The 19,678-nt window shown below is 54.0% G+C and overlaps 6 protein-coding genes across 6 annotated transcripts; 2 read left to right on the top strand and 4 right to left on the bottom strand.

Moving 5' to 3' along the window:
- Positions 1-40: 40 nt before the first annotated feature.
- BDY24DRAFT_165351 (uncharacterized protein) lies at positions 41-1,761 on the bottom strand. The gene is made up of 5 exons (XM_076636205.1): positions 1,489-1,761; positions 1,221-1,424; positions 449-1,154; positions 225-354; positions 41-135 (listed from the first exon to the last, which is right to left on the bottom strand). Exons 1-5 carry the CDS (start codon positions 1,498-1,500, stop codon positions 90-92), a joined length of 1,098 nt encoding a protein of 365 aa, XP_076500455.1. The 5' UTR covers positions 1,501-1,761; the 3' UTR covers positions 41-89.
- Positions 1,762-1,828: 67 nt separating this feature from the next.
- MCA1 (Ca(2+)-dependent cysteine protease MCA1) lies at positions 1,829-4,977 on the bottom strand (the record flags this gene model as incomplete). Its single annotated transcript, XM_076643010.1, has 17 exons — positions 1,829-1,855; positions 1,945-1,983; positions 2,083-2,166; positions 2,292-2,369; positions 2,517-2,678; positions 2,788-2,843; positions 2,950-3,052; positions 3,139-3,173; positions 3,345-3,412; positions 3,500-3,558; positions 3,749-3,889; positions 3,996-4,045; positions 4,163-4,264; positions 4,365-4,442; positions 4,548-4,616; positions 4,702-4,781; positions 4,868-4,977. The coding sequence occupies 17 exons, from the start codon at positions 4,975-4,977 to the stop codon at positions 1,829-1,831; spliced, it is 1,341 nt and encodes a 446-aa protein (XP_076500456.1).
- Positions 4,978-5,224: 247 nt separating this feature from the next.
- Positions 5,225-10,067, bottom strand: APL3 (Apl3p). Its single transcript, XM_076638766.1, has 17 exons — positions 9,969-10,067; positions 9,829-9,860; positions 9,651-9,709; positions 9,207-9,346; positions 8,908-9,101; positions 8,567-8,798; positions 8,430-8,488; positions 8,303-8,349; positions 7,726-8,238; positions 7,566-7,614; positions 7,456-7,498; positions 7,140-7,354; positions 5,979-7,055; positions 5,810-5,897; positions 5,634-5,738; positions 5,525-5,559; positions 5,225-5,446 (listed from the first exon to the last, which is right to left on the bottom strand). The coding sequence occupies exons 1-17, from the start codon at positions 9,996-9,998 to the stop codon at positions 5,389-5,391; spliced, it is 2,976 nt and encodes a 991-aa protein (XP_076500457.1). The 5' UTR covers positions 9,999-10,067; the 3' UTR covers positions 5,225-5,388.
- Positions 10,068-10,332: 265 nt separating this feature from the next.
- Positions 10,333-12,882, bottom strand: BDY24DRAFT_358076 (P-loop containing nucleoside triphosphate hydrolase protein). The gene is made up of 9 exons (XM_076637826.1): positions 12,476-12,882; positions 12,117-12,372; positions 11,938-12,007; positions 11,621-11,818; positions 11,128-11,495; positions 10,959-11,034; positions 10,805-10,858; positions 10,549-10,665; positions 10,333-10,470 (listed from the first exon to the last, which is right to left on the bottom strand). Exons 1-9 carry the CDS (start codon positions 12,530-12,532, stop codon positions 10,368-10,370), a joined length of 1,299 nt encoding a protein of 432 aa, XP_076500458.1. The 5' UTR covers positions 12,533-12,882; the 3' UTR covers positions 10,333-10,367.
- A 505-nt stretch (positions 12,883-13,387) lies between these two features.
- BDY24DRAFT_165462 (uncharacterized protein) lies at positions 13,388-15,025 on the top strand. Its single transcript, XM_076636206.1, has 5 exons — positions 13,388-13,859; positions 13,933-14,064; positions 14,129-14,363; positions 14,443-14,513; positions 14,604-15,025. The coding sequence occupies exons 1-5, from the start codon at positions 13,485-13,487 to the stop codon at positions 14,955-14,957; spliced, it is 1,167 nt and encodes a 388-aa protein (XP_076500459.1). The 5' UTR covers positions 13,388-13,484; the 3' UTR covers positions 14,958-15,025.
- A 191-nt stretch (positions 15,026-15,216) lies between these two features.
- On the top strand, positions 15,217-19,491 carry MCM6 (MCM DNA helicase complex subunit MCM6). Its single transcript, XM_076638767.1, has 13 exons — positions 15,217-15,601; positions 15,864-16,058; positions 16,140-16,458; positions 16,545-16,684; positions 16,779-17,049; positions 17,118-17,280; positions 17,356-17,497; positions 17,568-18,102; positions 18,182-18,343; positions 18,430-18,778; positions 18,878-19,041; positions 19,119-19,257; positions 19,345-19,491. Exons 1-13 carry the CDS (start codon positions 15,306-15,308, stop codon positions 19,371-19,373), a joined length of 2,904 nt encoding a protein of 967 aa, XP_076500460.1. The 5' UTR covers positions 15,217-15,305; the 3' UTR covers positions 19,374-19,491.
- The last annotated feature ends 187 nt before the right edge of the window (positions 19,492-19,678 follow it).

The raw sequence follows: 19,678 nt of genomic DNA on the forward strand, positions 1-19,678 counted from the left end.
GTTCTGCTTCGAGTCGACGTGAACTTGCGATGAGAAAGAGGAAAGTCGTAAAAGTCGTTGACATCATGAAGGCGCAAAGGTATAGTAATCTAGTAAATCGTAGGGGTTCCGGAGCGGAAGGGAGGGTTGTTGGCACTTGCCAGGGCGAAAAGGAAAAGGAAGACGAGAGGTCAGCGTCGAACGAGACGCGAGTCGATGGATCCGAAGGAAGAGACGAGACTCACCCAGCCTGAACCGCAAACGGAACACATCCCGTTCGAGGTGTGGAAGCTTCTTCCATGAGCTCGGAGAGCTGGAGAGCACCGTGAGGTCGGGAGTGTTGGGTTTTCGAACGAGGTCGAGCGAGATGGCGATCTGAAAGGGAGGAGAAGAGCGAGAGCATATCAGTTCTGTGAACGAAGAAAGGCGACGACAGAAGGAAAGAGAAGGAAGAAAAAAATTGACTCACTTCGAGGCTCAACAACAATCGAGAACAAACTCCTCCTGAGATCGTGAAGAGCAACGGCGAACGCGTCCTCGACCGCCCTCCTCTCCTCCTCCGACTCAACAACAATCACCACCGACCCATCTCTCATCCTCGAGAGCCCCAACCGGTTCGACCTCATTTCCCTCGAGTTCTCATGCACCTCCAACTCCTTCACCACCTCCAAAGCCGTCGCAGGATGTCCCTCCCACCCAACCAAACTGGCAATGTGAAGTCTCATCCTCTTCAATCCCAACAACGTCCTCGCTGGAACTCCCAACAGCAACGTCTCGCTCTGATTAGGATTGGACGTCACCGGAATAGCTCCCCAGAGATCGACGACCTCCAGTCGAGTCCAGGACTCGATGGCGAAGGACGATTCCCAGAAGGGGGAAGGTCGGAAAGTAGGGCTTTGGCGATCCTGGTGCATCTTGAAGTCGATTCGACGAGGATTGAGGATGGGGAGGAGGGAGGAGTGCATGTAGTAGAAGTGAAGAGGGGAGGAGATGAGCCAGTCGAATCGGAGGAGGTCGAGGGGGAGGGAGTGGGGGTCGAGGAGTCGGCTGAAGTCGAGAGATCGGAGGAGAGGAGGAGGGAGTCCGATAGGGATCTTGAGAGCTGAGAAATCTACATTGAGAGATCGAAGGGTGGAGAGGGAGAGGTAAGAGTTGATTCGAGATTGATGGGTGGACTGTAATGGAAAGGGAGGGAGTCAGGTTAAGCGGACAGAAGAGTTGGGAAGTTGATCGAGACGAACGCGTTTCCTTTGACAAAACATCCTCAGCAGCTCTTCGACGGAGGTAACTTTGATGTCTCTGTATAGATGTGGTGAGGAGGCGGCCAGGAAGTCCAGAGAGACTCTACCGAGCTTGGCGAGGGTGGCGCGATCTGACAGCTTGAAGACCAGGAGGAGCACGTCCCAAGGGAGCTTTCGAGGAGGGGAGCGAGGAGGAAAGAGGTTCTGGTAGAAGCAAAGCAAGAAATTAATGAACGGAAAGCTCGAAAGAAGGAGAGTATAGACTCACCGAGGAGTTCATAGTGAGGAGAGGGAAGGGGTAGAGGGGGTTAGGTGGAAGGTAGAGAAGAAGAAAAGAGAACCGACCTGAGTCGAATCGGGGGGCTGTTCAACGCGAAGAGTCTGGAAGGCAAAAACGATTAGAAGATCTTTTGACGAAGGAAGAAGGAAAGTTTCGGGGCCAAAGGGTATCGAGTTTCGTTCTGCCTACACACAGAGGCGGGAAGATTGGGAGGCAGGACATATCGATAAGGGTAAAACGAAGAAGAAGGACGAAAGACTCGACGCGTCGCAAGATCGGGCCGATGAGCCACGAAGAAACTACAGATCAACCATCACGAAATAGTAGCTTAGCAGATGAATTGGAGGTCCGTGTCCTTTGTAGATAGATACACGAGGGGGTAGAAAGAAAGAGAGGGTTCAGTTTCAAGAGACGAAGGAGCAAGGGAAGGAGCACAGCGCTCACCATGGGATGACTCGACGACAGCTGGGGTTTTTGATCGTACTGCAGGTCGAGGAGGTTTAAGAGAAGTCGTCAGTAACCGAACATGCAAAGGAAGGAACCCTCGATCGGACGAGAACGACCGAAAGACGCGAAGCTCACCTTTCCCTTCAACTCGTTTCTTATCGAGTTCAGAAGCTGCTGGAAGGACTGGTTGGGGTATTTAGACAGAGCGGCGATAAAAGCCTGTTTTTGGAGGGAGGGTTAAGGAGGGAGGGAAGGTCAGGTCGAGAACGAGAGGTTGGAAGGGGATGGAGGTTCGGGGAGACGCGAGATTGGGATCGAGATTGAAGATGGATTGTTGAACGAACGTAGGACATGGCTCCCGTCGCCTTTCCAGCTTCCGAGGTATCGGCTGAGGTTTGAGAATCCTTGCATCCCGACCAGGACTGCGAAGAAAAGAAAGGAAAGGAAGGGAAAGGGAGAAAAAGGGAAGGGAGAGGAAGGGGAGGGGGTGTGAGCTCGAGTCGACGAGAGGGAAGTTCCGACATGGAAGGCTCGAGAACCGAAGATAAAGAATGGATCGAGGCACGTACGATAACATCGGCCGCTGAAGTCTTGGTCTGCTTCGTGTTCTGACTGGCCTGTCCTCCCGACGTGACCTGCTTGAAAGTGTTCATCGCTCCCTTGAACATCCCTCCCATGTCTCCCTTCAAGTACGACATTCCAGCCCCGAGGATTCCTTGACCAGCCTCGGCCTGAACACGCGTAATAAGAAGGAGGGAAGGTGTAAGTGTTTGACTTCGGGGGATCGAAGGCCGAAGAGGTGAGAGGGAAAGGGGAGGAAGGGCGGGAAGGCGAACGTACGAGAAGGTTGGGTTCCTTGATCTTTCCCTCGGTTGAGTAGATGTAGGGAAGATCGACTGTTGGACGTGCATTCAAGAAGAAGAGGGAAGAAGGGAAGGGGTGAGCTTGATCTCTCGACTCGAAGTCGACGAGAGGGAAAAGGAAGGTGGGTGGAGGACGAACGAGCGCTCCCAGAGTGACAAGAGTCGAAGATAGCCGTCAGACGACATCCAGCTGGGAGTGGTCGTACCATGATGGCATGCATCTCGTCGTCGACGATGTGACCCTAGTATACAAAGAAAGGAGAGGGAACATCGTCAAATTCCAGCTCGAAACGAAAGGGCAACGCGTCGGATCGATTGTTGAGCTCACAGGAGTCGTTTGCTTGAAATCGCAAGGGTAGATGGCTGAAGAAGAGAGAGAGGAACAATTTAAAAATGATCAGTTCCGACAATAGGGCATCGGGCAACGAAGGAAGGCCGTCAAATCGAGAGAATCTCGAAACCCAGAAGTCGCAACTCGACCTCCCATCGTCGTCTCTGCTCGAGAACAGAACCTCGGATCAAAGAAAAACTCACTTTCATCGTTTCCGTCATCCTCATCTCCGTCCAAGTCCTGGGTCTGTCCTCCGTGACCACTGTAATGGCTGAGAAAAAGTTCGAACCAAACGCGTCGTCAAACTCCATCTCTCTCTCTCGCTCTCTTCGTCCTCTCCCTCCTCTCGTAAACTCACAAGAACAACGAGTCGTTGGGAGCGGCACCTCGGACGAGCCACTGCATAGCAGTCAAGATCTGAAGCCCCCAACACACACAGAGGACAAAGCAGTACGAAGTCAGCGTGAAAAAGAACGAACGCGACGAGATGAAAGCGAACTAGGCTCGAATCCAGCCTCTCCTTGTCTGCCCACACGTCGCAGAGGTTGGAAGGCTGGAGTCGAGTCTAAAAAGGAGCTCAGTCTCGTTGAAGTCGAAGCGTACTCACGTTCTGCCTCGTGGGCATCTGTCTCGAATCCCGCGCGTCGTCCGTCAAGATTACCATATCCTCCAACTTGTAGTGGTACCTCGACATGAGGAAGTTCTTGACGTTGTGTGCGTCATTGATGCAGCCTGCTAGAGCAGCGCTCTAGAGTGTCAGAGAGAAGCAAGGAGGGATGGAGAGGTCGTGTTAGTTGAGAGGAGGAGGTGAGGGTGGGCGAGAGGGGAGAGGAGGGGTTGAAAGACGACCTTACCGTTCCCTTGTAGTTAATTCCAATCAAGAGAGCTTTCTTCTTTCCGGTACCTGTTCGTTCACAATTCAACGAGAGTCGAAGTCAGCTCCTTGAGGACGAGACGGGTGGGGTGGTTGGTCGAAGGAGAGATTGGGAACTGCGAGCTCGAGCTTCGACAAAGGACGAACAGTTTGAGTACTGGAAGTAAGGCTGCTGCTGTTGACCTCCTTGACCTTGGAACTGAGGACCGTAGTGTTGCTGTCCGGTTGGGATCTGGTGAGGAGCAGGACCTGAGAGAAAGAAAAGCAATGTTGAGGTTCAGTTCAGCCCTCGCTCTGGAGCTCACGATCTCCCCTTCCTTCATTCTCCCTTTCACGAAAGCCTACTGACCTGAAGGAGGTCCGTACTGGTTGTGGCCTTGTTCCTGTCGAGGATAGTTGTTGAACTGCTGCTGAGAAGCTCCGGGAGCTGCATGGTTTCGGAAAGAAGGGAGAGAGTCCGTCGTCAGCGATGCGCCTGCGGGAGAGGAAGGAGCGATGCTGAGGAGGAGAGGAAAAGGAAAGAAGGACGTACGAGGACCGTAAGACTGAGCGCCGTGGTACTGGCCTGGAGGAGGTCCTTGAGGAGGTCCACCGTAGCCACCTGAAGAAGGGACGCAACGAACAGAAGGGAGGGAAGGGAAGTGAGCTCGACTCGAGGAAGGAACTCGAAGGGACTGAGAGCTGACCTCCGTAGCCTCCTGGCCCTTGGTTGTACTGCTGAGGAGGAGGAGGACCGCCGTACTGAGGCTGAGGAGGTCCGTATTGGCTAGAGAAAATAGAGAAAGAGGGAGAAGTGAGCTCGAGAAAGGGAGGAAGGGAGGAGGAGGAGGGTAAGGTGGAGGTCGAGCTCACTTGTACTGCTGAGGAGGAGGCGGTCCTTGCTGGTAGCCTCCTTGTTGATGCTGACCAGGGTAGCCGTTGTTCTGCTGATGATGATGTCCAGCTCCGGGATATCCAGACATAGTGAGAAGTGAGAGAGGGAGAGAAGAAGGTGAGCGTTAGGAGGGAAAAGAGAGAGGAGGGGAGGAGAGGTCGGCTCGGCATCAAATTTCAGGAGATATGCTATCTGAGTCTCTCAGAGCGCGAGATCAGAGATATGAGCCTGACGAGGAAGCAGATGGAAAGTCGAGAAGGATTGAAAGACACAGGTGTCTTTCTGGGAGAGCGACGTCCCAATCTCGTCTCTCTCCAGACTCGATTCGTCTCCGATTCCGAGGCAGATAATGAGATCGTGAGGGAGAAGAAAGACAACTAGGTATGTGGTAGATATGGAGATGAGAGAAACACACGATGTGCGAAAAGAAAAGAGGAGAAGAAACGAAACAACCGTCGACGCGCGACAGTTCGAAAAAAACAAAGTATAAAACGACCGACTAAGCAGCATCCGCTCGAAGAGGCTTCGCAATGAGTCGTTGAACTTCCTTGGAGACCCTGAGAAAAGGAGAGAAAGGGAGGGAAGGGTCAGGAGATTCCAGAGGGAAGAAGACGCGTCGTCGAGGGAAGACTCACTCGTCGTTCGTGCTTCGAATGGTGAGACGACAAAGCTGAAGGAGAGGGAAGAAAGGAAGAAGGTCAGGAGCTGAAAAAAAACGGAGGGTCGAGAAGAAAGATAGCGTACCTTAGCGTCCTTGTTCGGTTCGAGACGAAGCAAGCATCCGACCTTTCCTCCAGTCGACATGTGCAGGACTCCAGCAGCGACAGCGTTGAGGGGATTTGGGTCGATCTGCGAGGAAGAGAAGAAGGATCAATAAGGTCAAGATAACGAAACCGGAAGAGGGAAACGGAAAAACGCACTCCTTCGAGCAAACCAAGCTTGTTCCCAACGATGACCTTGCTGTTCTTCGCCACGTCGGGAGCTCCAGCAGCGTTGAGTTTGATGGGACTGCGAGAAGGTAAGAAAGACGAGCGAAGTCAGCGTTCGAGGAAAGACGAACGAGTGAAAGACGCGTCGTTCGAAACTCACTAGATCGACTGACTCTCCCTCGGCGCACCTCCAATCAACTTCCACCTCTCGAAGAAATCGGCCTGACCCAGCTTCACCGGCTCAATAAACTTGGTGATCGTCACAGGCAGTCTCAAAGCGAGAGTCTGCATCGATCCCGCCAGATACGTGATCTTGACGACGGGAGGCGAGTCGAAGAAGTCCTTGCACTCGACCTGGATCTGTTGCTGGATCTGCGTGAGGGAAGCGATGGTGGAAGTTGTGCTCTGAGCCAGGGTAGCAGTGAGAGCGATAGGATTGGGCGTTTCGACGGTGACGGTGAAGGAGGTGAAAGGGACTTGGATCTTGTTCCCGAAGTAGAGTTGGACGCGTCCGAGGTGACCGTGGAATTCCGACTTGACTCCGATCTGGATCTGAGCGTCTTCGTAGAGGACTCCTTCGCCCATGTAGGAGAGTCGATCGAACCATTTGTCGATGTTGGCTCCGTGGGTGAGAGGGGTAGGAGCAGAGGGAGGGAAGATGGTGGTAGGGTGGGAGGAGAAGGCGTTGGAAGGGGAGGAGGAAGAAGGGAGGAGAGGTTCCTGTTGTAGCGAGTTGGAGAGATCGAGTCCAGCGAGCGAGTCCATGATATCCTCGGTTGCCGACGAAGGGTTGACTCCCATGGCCGTATCGGTGAGAGTGTTGGATCTCTCCGAGGGCGGTGGTGGAGGAGGAGGACTTGTTGACCGAGGGGATTCGACGACTGGCGACGACGACTCTCCGTTCGTTCCTCCTCCCAAAATTCCCGTCGATCCCTTCCTAAACGTCTTGAACCTAGCAGCCTCCCTCTCCTTATTCTCCTCCCTCCCTCCGATGACCCAAGTCCGCTTGTCCTCCGTGTCCTTCCCCTTCTTGTGCAGTCGGTTGAGAAGAGCACTCTCCCTCGCCGGGAAGGGTGGCATCTCCTCGAACACGGCCTGGAGAAGCTCGTCGTCGTCGTCTCGAGAAACGATGGCGAGGTACTCGCACGCTCGTTGTTGAAGTTCGGCGTCGAGGACATGGCGATATCGTTCGAAGATGACGACGAGTTGATCCTTGATTTCGGGGAAGAGGTTGGCCCTGAAAGTCGAACGACGAAAAAGGAAAGACGGGAGTGAGCTTCGATCTCGTCGAAGGGAAAGGAGCGAATGTTCGAGGACTCACCACTTGACGTAGGTCGAAAGAAGAAGAGCTCTCGTCGAAGCTGAGCAGAAGTTGATCTTGGAGTGAAGGGCTTGGAATTGCTCGATGGGACTGCATCCTTCGTCGTTGGCGATGAGGTGACCGAACTCTCCGAGGATGTAGGCTGCTGGTTTGACGAGCTTCTCGTGAGCGGTGGGAGCCTGGAGGTACTTGAAGACGACTTTGGCGGCGTAGGGCTGTCGAGAGGAGGGAAGGGAAAGGAGGCGACGAAGAAACGATCAGCTGAGAGTTACTTCGAAGAGACTGGTGGTCGAGAGGAAGATAGTGGTTGACGGACCTGAAGATCCTCGGTGTTGGTGACGATTTGCACGACTCGGTACCTGCGAGGAGGAAAGATGGTCAGGTCTCCTTCAGACGTCGAGGAAAAAATATGAAGAGACGACCCACCAGACCTCATCGGCGACGTGATCTCCAGCGAGACTTATGAGTTGAAGGACTACAAAAAGGAAGGAAAATGCGAAGGAAAGGTACGTCAGCTTCTCGAGATGGAAAGAAGAGAGGGAGCTCGACGCGTCGTTCAAATCGTCGAACCGAAAGCTGAACTCACTCGTATCCACATACCACTCGTACTCAGTCGCAAACTTCTCTGTCAAGATCGCAATCTTCAACACCATCTCCTCCCTCAACCCATAATCCGCCACCTGCAGATACTTCAACAACTCCTTCACAATCTCCTTCGCATTGCTCGTATCGCACATCGAGTACAACAGGTCCAACGCTCTCCTCCTCACACTGATGTCCCTGTCCCTCAAGCTGAGAATGATCGTCTCCTGGTGCTTCTTGATGGGTTCGAGCGAGTCGGAGCAAGCCGCCAGATGAGCCATCGCGTCGAGACCGAGGTAGCGAACGTTGGTTTCCTTGGAGAGAATGAAGCGACCTAGAAGGACGGCAGCGGAGTTGACGACGGAGGATTCCGGGTCGATGTGGATGGCGAGGTTGATGGCTTCGAAGAGGATGGCGTTCTGGGTGTTGTTGTGTTGGACGTTCTTGGGAGCTTCGCGGGAGTTGTCCATGATGGCGGAGAGGACGGCGTGGACGGTTTTTTGGATGGAGGGGTTGTCTGGAAGAGGAAAGAGAGGAAGGGTAAGAGTGGTGAAGAGGGGGAAGAGACGAGAGGGACGTACCGGTTGGTGGGTAGTACTGGAGGAGTCGAAGGAGTTTGATTTGGAGCCTGGAGGAAGAAGGAACGAACGTCGAACGCGTCAGTAAAGAGAGAAAACTTGAGAAGAAGCTGGGCCCACCGTTACTCACCAAGGGATGGGAACTCGATAGTAGATATACTCTGCTGGGTGGTTGTTGTCGAAGACGAGCTGAGAGGGAGGGGAGAGGACGCGAAGGAAAGGTCAGCTTCTTCTCACGTCCTCGAGAACACAAGCCTAGAAACTCACAGAGTGCAACCTGTTCGCAGCCCTCTGGTAACACGACTGGTAGGCTTCCAAGTTCTCCTGAGCGAGGGTCATAACGAGACTCGTAACAGCCAACGCAACTCCCAGATCCTCGTCGTCCATGATCGAGACGATCCTCTCCGCCCACTCGACCGACGGGATGACCTCGGGATGTTTCCGGTAGAGTCGAAGGAGAGTCAAAGCAGCCTTCTTCTTGACGAATGTCCCGGATACCCTGTTCATCGAAGATCGAGTCCAAGGAGGAGAAAAGAGGTGAGCTCACGCGTCTCCTTCCTTCGTCTCTTCCACCTCCACGAGCCCGAGAAGAGAGTCGAAACACTCACGGAGAAATCAAAAGCCTGTGCACATCCACCGAGAGAGCTTCTGCCATCTCCTTCCCACCGATGTTGGCGATAGCATGGAGAGCAAGACAGTTGTTGACCTCGTTGTGGTCGTCGAGATCCTTTCGAATCGAGTTGATGACGAGTCGAACCATGTCCGAGTTCTCGTGCATCAAGAGGGTGAGAGCGAGGTATCCCTGAAGAAGTAGAGATAAACAAGAGAGGCGAGAAGGTCAGCTCTAGCCTTCAATCGAAGCGAAAGAGGACGGAAGGAAGGAAAGGAGAAGAGGTCAAGGACTCACGATCTGCTTCTCCGAGTATTTAGTGCTGGATATCAGGTTGACGGCCTCCATGTGCCCGACGTCGACTTGGTAACCGAGGATGTAGGTGAAGACGACCTTGGAGAGGTACTTCTTCTTTTGGTAGCCATCGAGGTTTCCCTCTGGAGGAAGACGAGGAAAGAGAAAGGAGGAGATGGGAGGGAAGGAAGGAAGGTCAGCTTGAGCTCGGTCTCCTTCCTTTGAGGCCCATAGCACGCTCCCTTCGAGCAAGAAAACGTCCTCTGGTCCTCCCTAGAGTCTAGCCATCGTACTACAGAGCTCGGTTACTCGCTCGCTCGTCCAGTCAACGACGCGAGCTCGTTCGAGGTCGGTTCGACACTCCGACTCGTCGACGTTGTCCTTCCCTCCCTCGTGCGCCTCGCTAGACCTCGAGAAAGCCAGAGAGCAAGACGGAATGGAACTCACCTTTGAACTTCCCCCTAATATGAGCCAACTCTTTGTTCACTCGCTTCTCTTCGAGCTCTCTGTTGGTTCGGAGGAAGGAAGAGGAGAGGGGAAGGACAGATGATCAGCGAGAGTCGAGCTGGCTCGTTCGAGCTTCACTCGACACCTAGAATCTGATCCTAAAGAAGAAAGTACTAACCTGACTCTGCAAGCTCTCAGGTCCGAGATGTACTGTAGATCGCAAGCAACAGAGGCGGAAAGGGAAGGGAACGACGAGGTCGACCGCGTCAGCCAATAGCTCACCTCGCTCGCTCGCTCCTCCTTCAAGTGTGAACTGACCTGCTGTAGACCTCTCATATTTGACGCCATGATCAACTCAAGTCTGCTACGAGACTACAGATTCGAGAAGAAGGGGGGAGGAGGAAGAGGGTTGAGGCGGTTTGGAGGAGGAAGGAGGAGGACAAGGCGTCGGTCGGTCGATCGACTTCGATTTCGGAGTTCGAATTCTCGGGTCTAAACAGAGAAAAAAAAAAACCCTTCGGGGGAGTGGACGCTTCTTTGAGAGCATCAATCCCTCTGTTCCTCTTCAGCGTAACCCGAAACGTAATCCAGGGGACGCTCTGGGAAACGACGGCGCGTCGCCTCCCATCCCTTCCTCCCTCCTTCTTCTTTCTTCCCAACCCTCACCCGCAACTCAAGATAATCCACAAACGTCATGAACCAAAAAAAAAGGAACCCCTAATCCTCCTGCAAATCCACCTCCCTCGCCACCCTCCCTCCTCCCTCCGTCCTCGTCGTCGCAGGTTTCGTCTTCCTCCTCTTGCTTCCCTCCACCATCTCCCTGTCGAACCCAAACCCAAATCCGACTCGTCAGCAAATTGTCGAAACAAAGCGGGTTAGGGGTGGTTCGAGAACGCACCTCTTTTTCTGCGAAGCCTGCCTGCCCAAACCCGATCCTCCAACAGTTCGGACGTCCGTTCGCTCGACGGGTCGACGCTTGACTTGTTTTCGCTCTTTCTTGGAGGGGTTTTTGAGCCTGTGGAATGAAGATGGAATGGAATAAGAGAAGGAGGGAGGAGAGAGAGGTTAGCGAAGGGAATGGGGACGGGACAGGGGAGGAGGGGAAGGGAGAGAGGGACCGGAGAGAGGGAGAGAAGGAAGGAGAGAGAACGAACGCAAGCATCCATTCGGGAACCTCACAGCCTGATTGACGCATCACGTTGGCGATCCTGTTGTCCGAGCAAACGAGACGAGGAGGCAGAGGGTCAGCGAAGAGGTTCGAAGCGGAAGAGGGGAAGAAGAAGGAGCGAGTGGAGTTGGCCGACGAACATCTTGAGATAGGGAGCATCCTCGTTGGTGAAGTAGGTGATCGCCTTTCCTGGTCGACCAGCTCGTCCCGTTCGACCTGATAGCCGTTCGACGCGAACAAGGCAAAAAAAAGAGGTCAGTTCGCCGCAACAAAACGAGAGAAGGAAACGACGACGCCTCGAAAACTCACCAATCCTATGCACGTAACTCTGCACACTCGTCGGGAAATCGTAATTCACCACCAAATCCACTCCTCTGAAATCCATTCCCCTGCTCATCAACTCCGTACAAATCAACACCCACACGCCTCCCTCCCTGAACTCCTTGACGACTCGTTCTCGTTCGGCGGGAGTTCGTTCGGAATGGATGACATCGACGTGAATTCCGTCGTAGACGAGTTCGTGGAAGAGGTCGTTGGCTCGGGAGATGGATTGGACGAAGATGAGGGTTGGAGGGGTGAGTTGACCGGAGGTGATGAGGGAGCGGAGGGCGAGGAGTTTGCCGGTTTCGGTTCCGGTGAAGGAGAGGGTTTGGGAGATGAGAGTTGTGGCTGCGTCTCTGTTGGTTGGATAGGAAGGTAGGGTGGTGGTGAACGGGATGGTGAGAGAGAGGGAGACGAGGTCAGGAGGAAAGGGAGAGAAGGGACGCGTCTCAAACGGAGGGAAGGGAGAAACGGGACTCACTTCAATCCAACAACGACTCGAATACCATCTCCAGCACCGAGACCTCGAGCAATCTCCTCGAGACTACTGGGGAGGGTTGCGGTGAAGAGGTAGCGTTTGAGGTCGGGAGAGGTGCAGTGGGAGAGGACTTCGTCGACGACGGGGAGGAAGGTAGCGTCCAGGAGTCGATCGGCTTCGTCGAGGATGACGTGGGTGGTACTGGTAACGAGGGAAAGAGATGGAGAAGGAAGAAGTGAGCTCGAGCTCGAGGTGGTGGGACAAGAGGGGTGGGAAAACGAGACGCGTCTGGACTCGAGACGAAAGAAGACTGAACGAACCTAGCCAACGAAACGGGAGAAACACCCTTGAGAGTCTGAGTGAGTCGCATGGGAGTAGCGATGAGGATGTCTGAATCGAAAGATATACACAAGGTGACAAACCAACGGTCGGCTCTTCTCGTTCCCCATTCTCCCTCTCCCTCCTCGCACTCGCAAACGAGCTCAACCGAACGACTCACCAACACCCTCCTTCACACTCCCCTCGTTCGCCTTACTCAGTACGACCACCCTCCACTTCCTTCCAACCGTCAACTTGGCACACTCGTTCTGGATCTGCAACGCCAACTCCCTCGTCGGCGCAAGCAGGAGAGCTCGAGGTCCTCCTGATTTCTCTGTCCAAGCCGAGGCGGGTTGACGAAGGAGGGTGAGGAGGGGAAGTAAGTAGGAGAGGGTCTTTCCGGATCCAGTGGGAGCGAGAGCAACGAGATCTCGACCCTGCGAAGATAGAGAAAAGAACGAAGACGCGTAGAGAGGGATGGGGAGAGGTGAGCTCGAGAGAACGGAGAGTCTAGGAATGGCAAATAAAGCTGAAACTTACAGCCATCATAACAGCAGCGGCTCCTCTTCCGACTTCACTCATTTCTGAGATTCCCATAGCAGCGAGGTTTCGAACGATGTAGGTTGGAGGAGTGTGAGCTTCGAGGAAGGCCTGGAGGGAGGGGAAGGGAGTGGGAGCGGCTCGTCCGGTGAGGTTGAGTCGGTTGGTGAGAGTTGGGAGGGTTCGAGGGGTGACTGTAGCGGGAGAGCAGGAGCAGGAAAGGTGAGTCAGTGAACTGAGTGGAGAAGAGGAGGAGAAGGAGCTGTTGGGAGGGAAGGGAGAGGGAGCTCGTTGAAGGGAGGGAACGTGAAGGGCGACCAGCAGGCCAAATTTGAGCTTGAAGTTTTGCAAGACATCCTGCTTGTATAGTTCAGACTCTCTTGAACAATATGGCACCTTCGAACCAGATCTCCCACCCTCGTAGAAGCTGCCACCGAGCTCGAAGCAGAGCTGCCTTCTCCTCCCTCCCTCCTCCCTCTTCAAAAGAATCGAGCTCACTCACCTGCTTCGACGGGTCTCTCCTCTCTCTTCCTCTTCCCCTTTGCATTCTCTCCACTCTGCTCTCCCTCTTTGACTCCACTTCCGACGTTGAAGAAGTCGAGAGCGGCAGGGAGGGGAGCTGGTCCTCCTGAGGTCGAAGCTTCGTTCGACTCGTCCTCGTCGTCGCTGTCTTGAGCTGCGACCTTCTTCTGCTTGAAGAGAGCAGATTTCTTGGAGAAGGAAGCTCCTTGGGTGAGAAGGCGGAAGGGATCCATGGGTGGGAAAGGGTTTGTTGGGGTTGGGGGGAGAGAGGGAGGGAAGGAAGGGGAATCATCAAACTTGATGAGCTCGACAACTTTGTCGGAGCTTGAAATCGAAAGATGCGTCGAGCTCAACCTCCTCTCTCCTTCCTCCTCAACCATTCACCCTCTCGTCCTTCCTTCTCCCCAGGTCTCTATTCGCCTCGTCGTTCTTCTCCTCGTAGGATCTCCTCTTCGCGGTTTCACCAAAGTACCCTCGCAAAGGAACGATGCGACTCAAAAGTCATCTCCCCTCCCTCCCTCCCTCCCTGCACCCTCTCCTTGCGCTCCTCTCCTCCATCCAAATCGCCCAATCCCAAACGCTCCTCTTCACCCCTTCCAGTGAAATCTTCACTCTTCTTCCAGCAGACTCAGGATTCACCCTCAAAGACATCGAGCAGCTTCAACGAGAGGTCGCAAAGCTCGAAAGTCCGGCTTTCCAGAAGGGAGGCGTGCTGCTGGAGCAGGAGAGGAAGATGCAGCAGACGAAGAAGGCGAACTGGGCGGGAGTGGGCGAGAAGGGGTTGGATGGGTTGCTGGAGGGAGTTGGGCAGGGTGGCGGAGGAGGGCTGATGGAGGTTTCGGGGGAGGGAGCGACAAAGAGTGTGAGTTCGACCTTTCTTTCTTTCCTTTTGTCGATCGTTTCCTAGCTCATACCTGTTGGTTTGGTGGTCGCAGCTCGTCTGCCTTCACATCGTCATGAATCATCTCATCCATAATCCAACTACGACGGCTCTCTGGATCGACACGGAAGGAGAGTTTTCAGGCGAGAAAGCTCTGGCCGTTCTCGAGTCGAAGCGGTCTGACCTCGTTCGTGCCTCTCTCCTTCAATTTTTTTACTTGCCCTTGCTGACCTCGACTTTGAACTATCCAGGACCCCACCTCCGTCCTCGACAGGCTCGTAATCCAAAGAATGTTCGATCTCCCTCCATTTAGCGAGCTCGTCTCCAAACTTGACCTTGATCTCGCCGAACCACCACCTCCCGACGAGAACGAGGATGGCGAGGAGGGAGCGGCTCCGAAACATCGAAGCAGAGGTTTCAGTCTACTGGTGGTAGATTCGATCACGTCGTTGTACGAGAACTTTATCGCTACGGCTGAGCTGGAAGGTGAACACTTTCCACTCGACTCTCCTTTCTCTCGTGCGAGATTGTCTGACTGAACCCTCGCTTCCCTTCCTCTATACAGGTCGTGCCTCCCTCATCTCCCATCTTCACTACCTATCAACTCTCTCGCAATCGTACCCTCTTCTTACCATCGTCCGTTCTCTCCCTGCACCTCCTCCCTCCTCTCTTGACGCGTCACTTACCCTCGCCCTTCATTCTCCCTCCTTCATCCCACCTCCACAGCTAACCAACCACTCCATCCCAACCTCCAAAACTCACAACACCAACAACACTCAACCCTACCCTTTCCCTTCCCGAATCTCTCGAACCAATACTCGTCCCGCCCTCGATTCCGTCTTCTCTCATCTCACGGACCTTACGCTGTGGCTGGAGCTGCCAACTGGGTATGCCGGAGAACGAGGGAAGCAGGAGGAGGGATGGGTAGTTGTAGCTCAGGTCTTGAGGAATCGCATTGGGGTGAGTCTGAAGTATTGTTTGGAGGAGAGGAAGAGAGAGGGAGAGGGACTGACCTCCACGCGTTTGGTTTCGTTTGACGATCGTAGCGGTCTGGGACTTTCTCTGCTTTTTACACTGTGAGTTCGAAAACAAGCTGCTTCTTCGTGCGACGAGAGCTGATCTTCTTTGTTCGTTTGCGATGGATACAGAACGGGACGGAATTGAAGCACGCCAGTTTCGTTTGATCTCCCTCCTTCTCTTTTGATATTCGTTGACGATCCTTACGACCCCAGAATCTACGTGAAACTCCTTTCTCCTGCTCGAGCCTTCGTGAAAGTACATCTGCCGTTAGTGATCTTCGAGCGAATACATTCTTTTTCTTCTTTTGGACGCGTCCCTTCATGAAAACGCGAGCTCTCTCGTTCTCCTTCCTCCTTCCCTCCCACCCTTCATCACCCTCCTCCCTCTCCCTCTTCTCGGACAACCACCATGTCCTCCCCTCAAGCCTACCCTTCCTCCTCCTCAGGCTTCCATCGTTCCTCCCCTGCTCCGAATCACGCTCCTCCTCCTGCCGCCCAACCTCGTCGACTGGATCCTCTCGCTCTCGACGACGACGACCAGAACGACGATGGCGACGGCATGGAGGACGGGAACGAGGAAGATCCTCAAGCTGCTGCGCGTCGAGGTGCTAGGAGACGACTGAGAGGCATGCCGGATGAGATTCCTAGGTTCAAGGATCAGACAGGAGAGGCGGTGATGCAGAGCTTTCAGGACTTTTTGGAGACGTGAGTTAGGGTCGTGGTTTCGATTCGATTAAGGGTTTTGAAAGGGAGGATCGTCTAGAGGATGGATGTATAGTGGGTTGAAAGGGTGGAATGGGAGGTTGGAGGGAGCTGGATGGGTTGAAGAAGGCTTCAACGAGAGGAGACCAAGGGAAGGAAGGAGAAGGGAAGGAGGTCATCGCGCGTCTCGTTCAACATCTCTCCCTTTTCTCTCCCAGATCTTACAGAGCTGACTCTTCTTGTACACATTCTCGTTCGTCTACAGGTTCGCCGAAGAAGTTGATCTCGCTGCTACTCCCGCTTCGGTCCCTCAAGCGACGAACGACGAGTCGAAACTGTACTACGTCGAGCAGATCAAGGTCCTCAAGGAGTACGAGCTCACCACCCTCTACGTCGACTTCAGCCATCTTCTCGCACGAGAGGAGGTTCTCGCCAGAGCTATCTCGGGACAGTATTATCGGTGAGCTCCTTCGCTTTCTCTATACATTCCATCTCGTCGACTCGTCGAAAAGAAGAAGCTCACACAACCACCTCCGTTCAGATTCCTCCCCTACCTCCGTCGAGCTCTCACCAACCTCGTCAAGAAGTTCGAACCCACCTACCTCTACCTCTCCCCTTCGACCTCTGGAACCTCCTCCGCCGGTCTGCTCACCAGAGAGTTCTCCCTCGCCTTCCACGGTCTCCCTCTCGTCTCTGGGATCCGAGAGCTTCGAACAGCAAAGATCGGAACCCTCATGAGCATCAGTGGAACCGTAACGAGGACGAGTGAGGTTCGACCAGAGTTGGTGTTTGGAAGCTTCGTGTGTGAGACGTGTAGGACGACGGTCGGGGATGTGGAGCAGCAGTTCAAGTACACTGAGGTGAGTTTCGAACGGAGGGAAGGAAGGGAAGTCAGGGCTGAGCTTGAAGCTGAACTGACTCTTTCGTTTTCGTTGTTTCTTCTCAGCCCATCATGTGCCAGAACCCTACGTGCGCGAACAAGTCCTTCTGGTCTCTCAACATCGAACAGTCCAAGTTCTCGGATTGGCAGAAGGTTCGAATCCAAGAGAACTCGGACGAGATCCCAACTGGATCGATGCCTCGAAGGTCAGTTCGCGTCTCCCTTTCCCTTCCCTCTTCCCCTTCATCCCTCATCCCTCCGCTTCTTCCCTTTCTGACTCATCTCTTCATCTTACTTTAGTCTCGACGTCATCCTCCGAGCCGAAACGGTCGAACGAGCGAAAGCAGGAGACAAGTGCACCTTCACCGGAACCTTCATCGTCGTGCCTGACGTCTCTCAGATGTCCATGCCGGGAGTGAGCGCCGAGATGCAGAAGGAGTCGAGAGGTGGAGGGAGGGGAGAGCCTGGAGTTGCGTCGCAGGGAGTGAGCGGGTTGAAGGAGACGGGAGTGAGGGATTTGGGGTATAAGACTGCGTTCTTGGCTTGTATGGCGGAGAACTCGGATGCGAGGGTGAGTTTTTCGATGGTTTGGTTTAGGTTGGAAGGGCTAGAAGCTGATGGGTCTTGGGTTCTTTGCAGGCTGCCGCTACCAACATTCGAGGAGACTCGTCGGAGGGAGAGGACGATCAACAGGCTTTCCTCGATACCCTCACGTCTCAGGAGCTGGACGAGCTGAGAGCCATGGTCAACCAGGATCACATCTACGCTCGACTGGTCGCTTCCATTGCTCCTACCGTTTACGGTGAGTCTTCTCTTCGATCATCTCTCGAAAACAAGAACGAGAAGCTGATCGTCGATTCACGTCTGCTTTCTCCAGGACACGAGATCGTCAAGAAGGGTCTGCTCCTCCAGTTGATGGGAGGAGTTCATAAGCAGACGCCTGAAGGAATCCATCTTCGAGGAGATATCAACATCTGCATCGTCGGAGATCCTAGTACTTCGAAGTCTCAGTTCCTCAAGTGAGTCGCGTCTCGTCTCTTCGTCTCGTCGCTCGAGCTGACTCCCCTTCTTCTTCTCCCATCCTCTCAGATACATCTGTGGATTCCTCCCTCGAGCCGTCTACACCTCCGGAAAGGCCTCCTCCGCCGCTGGTCTCACCGCCGCCGTTGTGAAGGACGAGGAAACGGGCGAGTTCACGATCGAAGCCGGAGCTCTCATGCTCGCCGACAACGGAATCTGCGCCATCGACGAGTTCGACAAGATGGACATCTCGGATCAGGTCGCCATTCACGAAGCCATGGAACAGCAGACCATCTCGATCGCCAAAGCTGGAATCCAAGCCACCCTCAACGCTCGAACGTCCATCCTCGCCGCCGCCAACCCCGTAGGAGGAAGGTACAACAGGAAGATGTCCCTCCGAGCCAACGTCGCCATGAGTGCACCCATCATGTCGAGGTTCGATCTGTTCTTCGTCGTGCTGGATGAGTGCAACGAGGAGGTCGATAGGAATCTCGCTCAACACATCGTCAGCGTTCATCGGTTCAGGGACGAGGCCATCGCTCCCGAGTTTAGCACGGAGGCTCTTCAGAGATATATTAGGTTCGCTAGGACGTTCAAGCCCAAGGCGAGTCCCTTACGTCTTTCTATTTCGGTTTCTGAACGTCGCTGACTCGACGCGTCTCTTCGTTCCTCTCTCTTTCCAGCTCACTCCCGAGGCTTCGTCTGTTCTCGTCGAGAAGTACCGTCAACTTCGACAGGAGGATTCAGGAGGAGTCGGAAAGAACTCGTACCGAATCACCGTTCGTCAACTCGAGAGTATGATCAGGTTGAGTGAGGCCATCGCTCGAGCCAACTGTCAGCACGAGGTGAGCTTTCTCCTCCCTCTCCCTTCCTTACTTCTCCTTTCTCTCTCTCGAACTTCGAACTTAACTCCTCTTCCTTTCCTTCGTAGATCACTCCTCCCATGGTCCGAGAAGCCTTCTCCCTCCTTCGACAATCCATCATCCACGTCGAGAAGGACGACATCGACTTCGACGACGACGGAGACGAGGACGGAGGAGACGACCAGGATCCTCCAGCGGACGGAATGGAAGTAGATGACGAGGCTGCTCGAGACGCTGCCGACATCGCTGCTTTGGAGGAGGCGGAATCGTCGTTCAACGCGTCTGGAGATCGAACGTCTGGAACTGAAGGATCGTCGAGCGCGCCTGCTGCTCCCGCTCCTGCACCCGTTGCTGCTGCTCCTCAGAAGAAGAAGTTGAAGATCACCTACGACAAGTACATGTCGATCATGAACCTGGGTGAGTGCTCGTTCTTCGTCTCGCTTGGGTTTTATGCGTTTTCGACGCGTCTCTCGCTCCTCGAGGCTGACCTTCTCTTCTTCTTCCCCTTTCTTGCAGTCGTCCTCCACCTCTCGGAAGCCGAACGAACCGACGAACCTACGGTCGACCGAGAAGAACTCATCGAGTGGTACCTCGAGCAGAAGGAGGCCGACTTGCAGAACATCGAGGATCTCGAGGCTGAACGGGAACTCATCGGGAAGGCTTTGAACAAGCTCGTCAAGGTTCGTCCACACTCCTCTCACGTCCCTCGTTACTCCAAAGTGCTGACTTGTTCGTACTCCCTTTTCGCTTCTCACAGGATCAATACCTTCTCGAGATCCGAGGAGAGACGAGGGATGCTCTGCCTTCGTCGGCGGAGGAGGGAGCGGAGGTTCCTGCTGAGGAGGGAGGAGGAGATCCCAACAAGATCTCGTACATTGTTCATCCCCAGGTTGATCGTGAGTTCTATCTCTCCCATATCTCTTCGTTCTTCCCTGTCGACGTGAGACTGACCAGGTCGTGTTTCTCGTTTCGTGCTCGTTCAGTCACCGATCTGTCGTCGTCGCTGTCGTAGATTTCGGTTCCTCTTTGTCGTTTTGGTCCGTGTGCTTTGGGTAGTTGGGTCTCTTGGGTTTCTTATCATGCTTTTCTTATCTTTGCTCGTAGAACGACGGTGCTGCTTGCTCCTCTCGTGTTTCGAAGAGGGAGGGAGGAGAACGAGACGAGAAAGCGAGATCAAAAGACAGTCCTCAAACTCGCTCCTTTTTTCTGCAAATCTGTGGTAGAGATCTCTGGTAGAGGATTTATTGAAGGGGTAGACGATGATTTGAAGCTCGAACAATTTTTCCTTCCCCTGGCTACCGCTGCGGTCCAAGAGAA

Source organism: Mrakia frigida, assembly GCF_051309035.1.
Source record: "Mrakia frigida strain ATCC 22029 unplaced genomic scaffold BDY24scaffold_3, whole genome shotgun sequence".
Classification (NCBI taxonomy): Eukaryota; Fungi; Basidiomycota; class Tremellomycetes; order Cystofilobasidiales; family Mrakiaceae; genus Mrakia; species Mrakia frigida.

What these genes read in the sequence shown, in the direction of transcription:
- BDY24DRAFT_165351 (XM_076636205.1), bottom strand. An exon ending in TGTTTTGTCAAAGGAAACGC is followed by an intron (nt 1,155 to 1,220) that starts GTTCGTCTCGAT and finishes TTTCCATTACAG; the next exon opens with TCCACCCATCAATCTCGAAT. An exon ending in CCGTTTGCGGTTCAGGCTGG is followed by an intron (nt 136 to 224) that starts GTGAGTCTCGTC and finishes CGCCCTGGCAAG; the next exon opens with TGCCAACAACCCTCCCTTCC.
- APL3 (XM_076638766.1), bottom strand. Translation starts at nt 9,998, where the DNA reads ATGGCGTCAAATATGAGAGGTCTACAGCAG. An exon ending in ATATGAGAGGTCTACAGCAG is followed by an intron (nt 9,861 to 9,968) that starts GTCAGTTCACAC and finishes TGCGATCTACAG; the next exon opens with TACATCTCGGACCTGAGAGC. An exon ending in AACCGAACAAGGACGCTAAG is followed by an intron (nt 5,560 to 5,633) that starts GTACGCTATCTT and finishes CCTCTCCTTCAG; the next exon opens with CTTTGTCGTCTCACCATTCG.
- BDY24DRAFT_358076 (XM_076637826.1), bottom strand. Translation starts at nt 12,532, where the DNA reads ATGGGAATCTCAGAAATGAGTGAAGTCGGAAGAGGAGCCGCTGCTGTT. An exon ending in CCGCTGCTGTTATGATGGCT is followed by an intron (nt 12,373 to 12,475) that starts GTAAGTTTCAGC and finishes CTATCTTCGCAG; the next exon opens with GGTCGAGATCTCGTTGCTCT. An exon ending in CGAGTCGTTGTTGGATTGAA is followed by an intron (nt 11,496 to 11,620) that starts GTGAGTCCCGTT and finishes TCCAACCAACAG; the next exon opens with AGACGCAGCCACAACTCTCA.
- BDY24DRAFT_165462 (XM_076636206.1), top strand. Translation starts at nt 13,485, where the DNA reads ATGCGACTCAAAAGTCATCTCCCCTCCCTCCCTCCCTCCCTGCACCCT. An exon ending in GGGAGGGAGCGACAAAGAGT is followed by an intron (nt 13,860 to 13,932) that starts GTGAGTTCGACC and finishes TGGTGGTCGCAG; the next exon opens with CTCGTCTGCCTTCACATCGT. An exon ending in CGCTACGGCTGAGCTGGAAG is followed by an intron (nt 14,364 to 14,442) that starts GTGAACACTTTC and finishes TCCTCTATACAG; the next exon opens with GTCGTGCCTCCCTCATCTCC.
- MCM6 (XM_076638767.1), top strand. Translation starts at nt 15,306, where the DNA reads ATGTCCTCCCCTCAAGCCTACCCTTCCTCCTCCTCAGGCTTCCATCGT. An exon ending in ATCTCGGGACAGTATTATCG is followed by an intron (nt 16,059 to 16,139) that starts GTGAGCTCCTTC and finishes ACCTCCGTTCAG; the next exon opens with ATTCCTCCCCTACCTCCGTC. An exon ending in TGTTCATCCCCAGGTTGATC is followed by an intron (nt 19,258 to 19,344) that starts GTGAGTTCTATC and finishes GTGCTCGTTCAG; the next exon opens with TCACCGATCTGTCGTCGTCG.